The sequence below is a fragment of the Zingiber officinale genome, chromosome 8B, assembly GCF_018446385.1.
Source record: "Zingiber officinale cultivar Zhangliang chromosome 8B, Zo_v1.1, whole genome shotgun sequence".
Taxonomy (NCBI): domain Eukaryota; kingdom Viridiplantae; phylum Streptophyta; class Magnoliopsida; order Zingiberales; family Zingiberaceae; genus Zingiber; species Zingiber officinale.
The window spans coordinates 89,992,239-90,002,122 of NC_056001.1; the positions used below are offsets into that span (position 1 = coordinate 89,992,239).

General features: G+C 47.7%; 1 protein-coding gene across 1 annotated transcript; it reads right to left on the reverse strand.

Annotated features, from left to right (window-relative positions):
* Window positions 1–6,237: 6,237 nt before the first annotated feature.
* Window positions 6,238–8,119, reverse strand: LOC122014023 (vegetative cell wall protein gp1-like). The gene is made up of 3 exons (XM_042570220.1): window positions 7,034–8,119; window positions 6,838–6,960; window positions 6,238–6,399 (listed from the first exon to the last, which is right to left on the reverse strand). The coding sequence occupies exons 1-3, from the start codon at window positions 8,117–8,119 to the stop codon at window positions 6,238–6,240; spliced, it is 1,371 nt and encodes a 456-aa protein (XP_042426154.1).
* Window positions 8,120–9,884: the final 1,765 nt, after the last annotated feature.

A 9,884-nucleotide genomic window follows, 5' to 3' on the forward strand; every position in this document is an offset into this window, starting at 1 on the left:
GAACACTCATGCCCTGGATAATAACAAACGGATATGGGTCGACGGACAGACCCAGCATGCAGGTCGGGATGTTCATACAATGGATAAACGGTGGGTAGATGCAGGTTGGGAAGTAGACCCAGCGTACAGGTTGGGATGTACATGCTTCAAATGACGCATACGAAGGTAGGTCAGGAGACCAGACACTACACGACAAATAGACCCGCAAGGAATCGTAACCGCCTGTCAGAGAACAATCATCGTATGTCAGGGAATATTCTAACAGAGGGAGGCTCATACTCTTCTCGATTCCTCCGCCAGCCTGTAAGGGAAATCCACGTGTCGACCACCGCCGGACAGAGCCTGACACCCGACATTCCCTGACATTCACCAGGTTTCAGAAGCCTCAGTTGCAGTATAAAAAGGGATGCTTCGTCCCTTACGCAGGTATGCTAACTCATCATTTTTTACCAGTCTTTTGCTTTTCTTGCTTTCTCTATGATTTCTGGGGAAAAAGTACCTGACTTGAGCGTCGGAGGGCCTGACCCGGGGACTTTTTCCCTGATTTCTAGTCTCTAACGACCGTGTGACTCGTCTGAGTGTGTGCAGAACAACAGCGCCATCATCCTGATCCTTTCTTTCCGTATAGTCGCCCGTGTGCACCTGTCCAGGGGGTACCTCGCTGACTCAGCGTCTCAACGACTCTCCGTCAACATTTAGCACAACAAGGTCCGCCTCCATCCGACTCAGCTTCCGGACAGGATCAAATTTGGCGCCGTCTGTGGGAACACAAAAACCTGATCTGGAATGTGACGATGGAGGAGTCTGGCCACATTCACGTCACTATGACCGCCGGAGAGTACGATCTATTCAAGGAAGCCAAAAGGTTGGCAGCCTCGGAGAGACAAGCAACTGTTTCTCGACCATGACAAGCCCCTACTGAGGCTTCCAAGGAGCCCCTCCCTGTTTCAGATCGAGGTTCCAAAAGAAAGCAGCCTGAGGTATTTCCTCAACATCCTTATCGCGAGCATGGTGTAGGATATTATCAGCCAGAGCCCCAAGCACAAAGCCTCAAGAAGGAGTAGCCTCAAGCATCTATGGCTGAAAGTTCACAACCGCGGGATTCGAAGAAGGGAAAAGCTCTTGTCATACCTGAGGCATTCCCCGAAGATCTGGATGAGAAAGTACCTTTCTCAGCCAGGATTCTAAATGAAAGACTGCCTAAGGGTTACAGAGCTCCATCAATCGGAGAATATGATGGGAGCAAGGACCCGGAAGATCATTTGCAAACATTCAAAAATGCAGCCCTGCTACACCAATATAGCGATGCTGTTAAATGCAGAGCTTTCCTGAATACTTTATCTGGTTCAGCCTTAAAATGATTCGATGGGTTGCCTCAAGGGTCCATCACCTATTTTTTAGACTTCAAAACAGCTTTTCTTCGTCGATTTGCTAACAGTAAGAAATATCAGAAGACATATCATTGTCTTTTCGCTCTAAAGCAGGGGCCGACTGAGCCCCTAAGAAGTTATATCAACCGCTTTAATCAAGTGGCTCAAGATGTCCCCACTGCCACCTCAGAGATTCTGATGAGCGCCTTCTCTCATGGATTGGGGGAGGGAGAATTCTTCAGAGATCTCATCAAAAATCCTGCTAGGAATTTTGATGAGATGGTGGAAAAAGTTGCTTCCTACATCAAGGTGGAAGAAGCACAAGCAGCTCGAAGGAAGTCCGAAAGATCACTTCCTGCCACCAACAAGCAGGAAAGAAGAGCGCCTCAACCACCCCCTCAACCTCTACCGCGAGTTCGGGAAGCCAGACCTGCCTTTCAGCCCGGGCCAGAAATTCGACTTGCCCCTCAAATTGCTGCTGTACATATCCCTCGACCAGGGCCAGGGAGTAATCGGTACTACACCTATCATAGATCCCGTACACATGATACTAACCGATGTTTTCAGTTTGCTCGAGACTCTAGACGAGCCGCTGAGATGGGTTTGCCCCTGCCTAAGCTAGCGCCTCAGCTGATCAAGATGATGGAAGAACAAAGGGTGGTAGGGCAGGCCGGACCATCTCGTCCTGACCTTGCGGGACCTAGCACTCATCAACCTGGCAGGGGAAAAGAGTCGGAAGGATCACGGGAGGTCAAAAACAGAGGTAACGCAGCTGTTAGAGAGATCGACATGATCTCTGGGGGGCTGACTGATGGAGATTCAAGGAGAGCACATAAGTCTCATGTTCGGCGATTGGAGGTTCATGCTGTCGGATGCAGTCAAGAGCAAGCCACTGGCCCTGTTCTCAGTTTTGGGCCAGCAGACCTGGAGGGTCTAGAGTTGCCTCATGACGACACACTCATCATCAAAGCCATCATTGCCAATAGCCGAGTGGCTCGGGTTTTTGTCGATACCGGGAGCTCAGTCAACATTCTATTCAAGACTGCATTTGAAGAGATGCAGATTGATGCTGCTGAACTTCAGCTAGTGGCTACATCTTTATATGGGTTTACCGACAATGAAGTGAAGCCTATGGGCCAGATTAAGCTGGTTATATCTTTGGGCACCGAGCCACTGGTGCGCACAAGGAGGAGCACATTTATAGTAGTAGACTCCCCTTCTTCCTATAATGTTATTCTAGGGAGGCCTGTCCTGCATGAATTTAGGGCTGCTGTCTCGACCTTTCACCAAAAAATCAAGTTTCCTGTGGGTGAGCAGGTCGGGGAAGTTAAAGGAGAACAGAAGGTTTCTCGGCGGTGCTATATCGACATGGTCCGAGTTGAAGCTCGGAAACATCAAAGGATACAGGACGGAGGTGTCCATGTCGTTCAAGAGGAGCCTCTTCCTATAGTTGAGGAGCTCATCCCTTGGGAAGAAGTACAACTACACACTGATCGGCCGGAAAGTCTGACCCGGGTGGCGAGAGACCTTCCTCCTCCCCTCAAAGAAGAATTAATTCAGTGTTTAATCCGCAATCGGGATGTCTTTGCCTGGTCTACTGAGGAACTTCCTGGGGTTAAGCCGGAGGTGGCTGAGCACAAGTTGCATCTATTACCTGACTCCTGACCTGTGAAGCAAAAGAAAAGAAATTTCTCAACTGACCAAAATAAAATAATAAGAGCCGAGGTGGATCAGCTCAAAAAAGCAGGACATGTTCGGGAGGTTCAGTTCTCATCCTGGCTCTCTAATGTGGTCTTGGTAAAAAAGCCTAACAATAAGTGGAGAGTATGTATCAACTTTCGGGACCTTAACCGGGCCAGCCCCAAAGACTGCTATCCTTTGCCCCAGATTGATCAAATGGTAGATTCCACAGTCGGATGTGAAAAAATATGTATGTTGGACGCCTACCAGGGGTATCATCAGATACCTCTAGCCCGGGAAGATCAAGAGAAGGTTAGTTTTATTACGCTGACGGTACTTTTTGTTATACTATCATGCCCTTTGGCCTCAGGAACACCGGAGCCACATACCAGCGAATGATGGATAAAATCTTCTGGGGGCAGATCGGGTGAAATGTGGAGGTCTATGTAGATGACATACTCATCAAATCCCCACTGGCCGATAACTTGATCAAAGATATGGAAGAGACATGCAGGACTCTATGACAGTATGGGATGAAACTCAATCCCTTGAAATGCTTGTTCGGGGCTAAAGGAGAAAAATTCTTGGGTTACTTGGTGACCGAGCGAGGAATAGAGGCCAATCCTGAAAAAGTTCAAGTGCTCAAGGATATGCAGCCTCCTCAGAATCTAAAAGAAACTCAGAAGCTGGTCAGCAGAATAACAACCCTGTCAAGATTCATTTCCAGATCTGCGGATCGGGCTGCTCCTTTTTTCAAGGTGCTAAGGAAGACCTCTAAGTTCCAGTGGGATGAGGAATGCACTAGGGCTTTTGAAGAGCTGAAGAAGTATCTGGAGACCCTGCCCTCTCTTTTTAAGCCAGTTGTAGGAGAACCTTTATGGGTTTACTTGTCAGCCACCCCTGAGGCTATAGGGGCAGTGCTCGTCAAAGAACATGATCATGTACAACGACCAGTGTATTTCTTCAGCCATTTATTAAAGGGAGCCGAGTCCCGATACACGGCACTCGAGAAGTTGGTTTATGGATTGGTTCTTATGGCTTGACGGTTGAGACCTTACTTTTTATCGCATTCAATCATAGTCTTAACCAACAGCACCATGGGAAAAGAACTGACCAACATAGAAGTGGCAGATCGGCTTATTAAATGGGCCACAGAGTTGGGAGAATATGACATACAGTATCAGCCCCGCACTGCTATTAAAGCACAAGCCTTGGCAGATTTCTTAATAGAGTACATCAAACCAGCCCTGAAGAAACATGGAAGATCTATGTGGATGGGTCTGCTAATCATCATGGAAGCGGGGTTGGGGTATTAGTAATATCTCCTCAAGGAGATATACTCCAGGTGGCGGTACGATTGAATTTCCGAGCCACGAACAATGAAGCAGAATACGAGGCTTTATTGGCCGGACTGCAAGCAGCCCGGCATGTCGGGGCAGCTCGGGTAATCATCTATTCAGATTCCCAGTTGGTGACTCAGCAGGTTACAGGCAACTTTATTATAAATTGTGATAAATTGCAAATGTATCGGGAAGCTTATGAGAAGATGAAGGCAGAATTTGCAGAGGTTACTGTAACAAAAATACCTAGTTTAGAGAATGAGCGGGCAGATGAATTAGCAAAGATGGCCAGTTCCTTAACTACTTTGGTATTGGATCGGTCAACGACACAAGCCTTTCTGATAGCCCAGATAGATTTGCAAAACAACGCAGAAGAAACTATTGATTGGCGAGCACCTGTGACCAGTTATCTCAGGCAAGGTATCTTACTGACCAGCCCATAGGAATCCCGATTGATAAGGAGGCAGGCTCATGCTTATGTTATGATCGGGGACCAGCTCTACAAAAGGTCCTTCTCTCGACCCCTACTTAAGTGCTTAAGTATGAAGGAAGCCGACCAGGTCTTGCGAGAAATACATTTAGGATGATGTGGCAGTCATGTAGGTGGGCGAACATTATCTCGCAAGGTACTCCTGGCCGGGTATTTCTGGCCTACTTTACAAAGGGATGCTCACAAGTTGGTGAACACATGCTTGTCCTGCCAGATGCATCAAAAGACACATCGACCTACGACCCTGCTGAGAACGTCTATAGTGTCCTGCCCTTTTGATCAATGGGGCATGGATATCGTGGGACCATTTCCGATGGCACCAGGTCAGAGGCGCTTCTTGTTGGTGGTCGTGGACTATTTTTCTAAGTAGGTAAAAGCAGAAGCCCTAGCCCGGATTACGGAAGATGCTGTCATTCAATTCTTGTGGAAGAACATCCTTTGTAGATTTGGTATTCCTCATAAGCTGGTGTCTGACAATGAAAGGCAATTTCAAGGACAAAGAATACAGGGCTGGTGCAAGGGATTTGACATAACGCAAGCTTTCACTTCAATAGCTTATCCTCAAAGCAATGGTCAGACCGAGGTAATTAATAGAGAAATAGTTCGAGGTCTGAAGGTCAAGCTAGATCATGTTGGGGGCAACTGGGTGGAAGAGCTACCAAGCATTCTGTGGGCCTATCGTACAACACCTCGGGAAAGCACAGGTCTGACGCTGTTTCACTTAGTTTATGGCAATGAGGCAGTGGTACCCAGAGAAATTGGGGTACCGTCGGTCAGAAGGATACTATACGATGAAGGAAATGCAAAGTGTCGATTAGTTGAGCTAGATCTTATTAGCAAGACTCGTGACCAAACAGCAGCTCGGCTGGAGGCGTACTGACAAAGAATGAGAAAAAATTACAACAGGAGAGTAATTCCTCGATTCTTTGGAGAAGGAGATCTGGTCTGGAAGCAAATCAAGCCAGTAGGGGACGTGACTAAGCTAGCACCATAATGGGATGGACCTTATAAAGTCATTAAAAAGTTAGCCTCCGGAGCCTATTATTTACAAGATGAACGAGGCAAGAAGCTGGATCGGCCCTGGAGCGCCAATTATCTACGATCTTATCGAGTTTGAAGAGGCAGGCCGAGAAGGGCCGATCAAGTGATAAGCTGAGCTATGACTTATCTCACAGATTGGGTTAGTGGACCGAGGAGAAGCAGATCGGAAAAAAATGAGAAATGTGAAGGCAGATTATATGTAAAACTTTAAGACAAAGTTAAGCAATTTAAAGCAAGCATGGGAAGGTAAACTAAGGAACAGCAAAGTAGTTTATGAGCAATTCTTAAATCATTATGTACAAAAAGTCAAAAAATGTCAGTCGAAAGGGGCAAATATCTCATCTGGTATCTCTTTGATGATCCGATCATGGTCTAAGAATTCAGGAGGTGGAAGAGACATTAAATATTCCTGCTCATGAAGTTGTCGCAGAGCCCCGCCCGCCATGTAAATAGCAGATGTGGAAAAACGATGTCCCACCTGTGCAAAAAAATTCGGAGAACGTAGGTACATGGCCCGGTTTCGTAGGCAACGATCGGTTTCCCCTTCTCTGTAAAGTGCCAAAGCTGTGGACACGCCCTCTGTGGTGGCCCTAGCCTGAGCTAGTTCACTTCTGGCAGTGGCCAATTCTGTTGCTTGGGAAGTCAGTTGGGTCTCTTGAGATTTCAAAAGGACCTCCTACGATTTTAATTTGTGGTCCTGATCCTGCACCAGAGCTTCAGCCGCACGCAGTTTTTGAACCAACTGGTCCATAGCTCTTTGATGCTCTAAAGCCTGTTGATTCATACTCCATTGGTGTACATTATCAGCCTGACTCTGCTACTCCTGAAGCTCTTCCAATTCTTGCTCGGTTAGGGCCAGAGACACTTCTAGACTATTCTTCCTACTGGTCAGGGATTTTATTTCCGCTCGCAAAACATGGTTGGCCTGGGCAGGATCATTTAGTTGCAATTCCAGTTCAGCAACATGGTCTCGCAACATCTTATTCTGATAATGAGTAGCATGGAAGGAGTGGTTCATTATCAGAGACTCTGCACAGGCCTGGGGGGACATACAAGAAGTATCTGATAAGAGTGGGAAAAGCAACAGTGGGGAAATTTTTTAAAAAGGTTACCTTGACATATAGCTCTGCAAATTGGTCCATCTGGGCTGGAGGAGGCAAGGAATTCATGTGCCACAGGCTTTCTTCCCAGAGAGTGGCAAGATGACCTTTTATCTTTAGGGAGCTGGTGGGAACATCTGTCTGAGACCATAACGGCGCCTCAGAAGGAAGAGTAATGTAATAATTCTGATAAATAAGCGGAGGAGGTCCTGAGGGACCTGCGGCTGAGCCAGGAGGAGCTGAAGGCTCGACAGTTGTATCAAAAGGAGTTGAAGAAGGCCCCTGATGAGGCATGGCAGATGGGATAGTGGAAGGTCGTTCTGAGGGGCCAGCTTCATTGTCTTGAACGTTCTGTGAGGTGGCAGGGTGAACCAATGGGGGTTCAGCCTGATTACTGGATAACGTAGGAGGATCAGCCACATGGCTCGGAATTGAAGGCGGAGTCGCCTGAGGGGGTGTAGGAGAGGCAGCTGCATTTAGAGGAGAAGGGATAGATGATGGGACGGGGTCGGACATCGGGTGAGGGGCTCGACGCCGGCGTCTTTGAGATAGTGGTTGATCGTCAGAGTCAGAATCATCGGAGGACGACCGAGCCCTGTGTCTAGAGGGAGTTGGGGTGTTTTGGCTCAGACGTTCATTGATGGCGCGAGCCCTACGAGCTGCCTGAGAAGCATCTCTGAAAGCAGGACTGGCAAGAGAGACGTTGCCTGTTCTTCTGCCAAGGCCCATAGGCCTCCCACCAAGGCTTTGACCAAGGATGTAAGGAGCTCGAAGAGGAGTAACCGAGGGTAGTGGTGTTGGGGGAGTAGGCCGGACCATACATGGGGCTCGGGGGCGAGCGGGAGCCTGGGGGCGAACAGGAGTAGCCGGCCGAGGTGGACGGGCAGCCCAGGGGCGAGCGGGAGTGGTCGATCTAGGAGCACGAGCAGTTCGAGAGTGAGTAGGAGGGGCCAGTAAAGAAGGTCGGGCAGCAGAAGATCCTCGCTGGGCAGGTCTGAGCGGAGGATTGGTTAATGAAGCTCCATCTATTGAGGTCGAAGACGAGTGGGGAAGTGCTCTTCTCTCCAGGATAACTCGCCCTCGCCTCATTATCTCCATGCCACTTAGAGGAAGGGGATGAACCTCCGAAGCATAGGTCAAGATTTCAGCTGCACCGGGTAAAATGTGGAATTACTTTCCCTAGATCCCCAGAAGAAATAAAATACTTATGCATTGAGGACAGGGCAGAAAAAAAAGCTTACCCAGGGAACGAGGCATCTCTGGGGTCAGATGGCTTAGGCGAAAATAGGACAACAATTCTTCAGATAGTAGGCGCATTAAGTTAATGCACCAGCCGACCAGGCGAGACGAAGCTTCCAAATAAGAAGCGTCTAGATGAAACTCTCCTAGTTCAGGAGAGGAAGGAGGTAACTGTCGCCATCGCATAGGCCATTCCACATCATGGGGAAAGGCAATGAAGAAAAATTGGCCTCTCCAACTCGGGTCAGAAGGTGGTAGGGATGATAAAAAATTAGTTCAAAGACGGGGCTGGAAGCGAAATGTGCCTTCTTCTTGGTGTCGTAGGGTGAAGAAAGCAATGAAATAAGTAAGCGGACCAAGATATTTCGCATACTTCACACAGAATTACAAAGCCACAAAGGATTCTTATGGAATTGGGGGTCAGTTGCCCCAGAGGAATCTGAAAATAGTAGCCTATGTCGGTGAAGAAAGGATGGATGGGAAGACGGAGGCCAGCCACAAATTGTTCTCTAAAAAAGGTGCTGGAGCTAACAGGGGGATCAGAGAATCGATGCACTCCAGTTGTGATGATCACTTGCACGTCATCTTCGACCCCATAGGTGTACCTTAAGTCATCTCGAGCACATTCATCGAAAGAGGAAGAGCCGGGATAAAGTATCGACACCAAAGAAGAGAGAAAAGAAGGGGACACCATGAGAAGTGGAAACGAAAAGAGGAAGTATTAAGCGGAAAAGGATCTAGTCAAAAGTAGCAGGCGCAGGAAGGAAGCAAGCAAAAGGTAGAAGAAAAAAGTGTCAAACGTTGCAAGTCGAAATCGAGGAGAATATTTATAGGCGCCTAGCCAAAGGGTATTTTTGGCAGATTATCATCCATCGACACAGAATAAGGGGCGGGAACAACGAAAGTCGTAGGATCTGCCTCGGAAGTAACGCCCAAGGGCATATTTGGAAGAGCACCAGTGCGATATACGAGGAGGATCTTGGAAAAAGGTATCTGTAGTTGTTAAAGTGCTCAGGCTTTCCCGAGCTGGGAATAATTATCAGATACCTAGGTCTGCGTATTCAGACCTGGATCATGAGGTACCTCGGTCTATGCATGACTCTTACTTTCTGACCCTCGATTATCCAGAACTGGAATAAGACGCAGGTCGGAGTAAGAATGAGGCTGGTATGTGGTTACTCAGGCCTGGGATGAGACGCAGGTCAGAAGTAAGACCGAGGCTGAAGATTGGTCAAGGATAGGATGCGGATTGAGGAACTAGAAAGATCCCCGATCTAGGATGAATGGGATCTAAAATGGGCGGCCAAATTGTAAGCAGAGCCTGGAGGTCATTTAAGAAGGGAAGTATGCAAGATTATCAGCAAAAGAGCCACATTACAAACAAAACTAGGGAACAAATGAAAATCCGCGGGCAAGGGATATCACGAGGAAGATAAGCATGTTGGAATAAAGAAAAAACAGTGAATAAGTTGCCAAAAAAGTTGATCTGTACATCAAAAAAGTACTTAAGAATGCAATACATATAATCAGATTAAGGTTTTTTGTCGGCAGGAGGAGGATTATCTTCGATAGGGCCAGCTATATGATCAGTAGGGCCAGAAGCAGGTTCAGTCGGAGGCTCGGG

Bases quoted from the DNA above. Each gene is read 5' to 3' on its own strand.
- LOC122014023 (XM_042570220.1), bottom strand. From the start codon at position 8,119: ATGGAGATAATGAGGCGAGGGCGAGTTATCCTGGAGAGAAGAGCACTT. The intron at 6,961-7,033 runs GTAACCTTTTTA...ATGTCCCCCCAG, and splicing joins TTGCAGAGCTATATGTCAAG to GCCTGTGCAGAGTCTCTGAT. The intron at 6,400-6,837 runs GTTTTGCGAGCG...TTTTTTGCACAG, and splicing joins ATCCTGCCCAGGCCAACCAT to GTGGGACATCGTTTTTCCAC.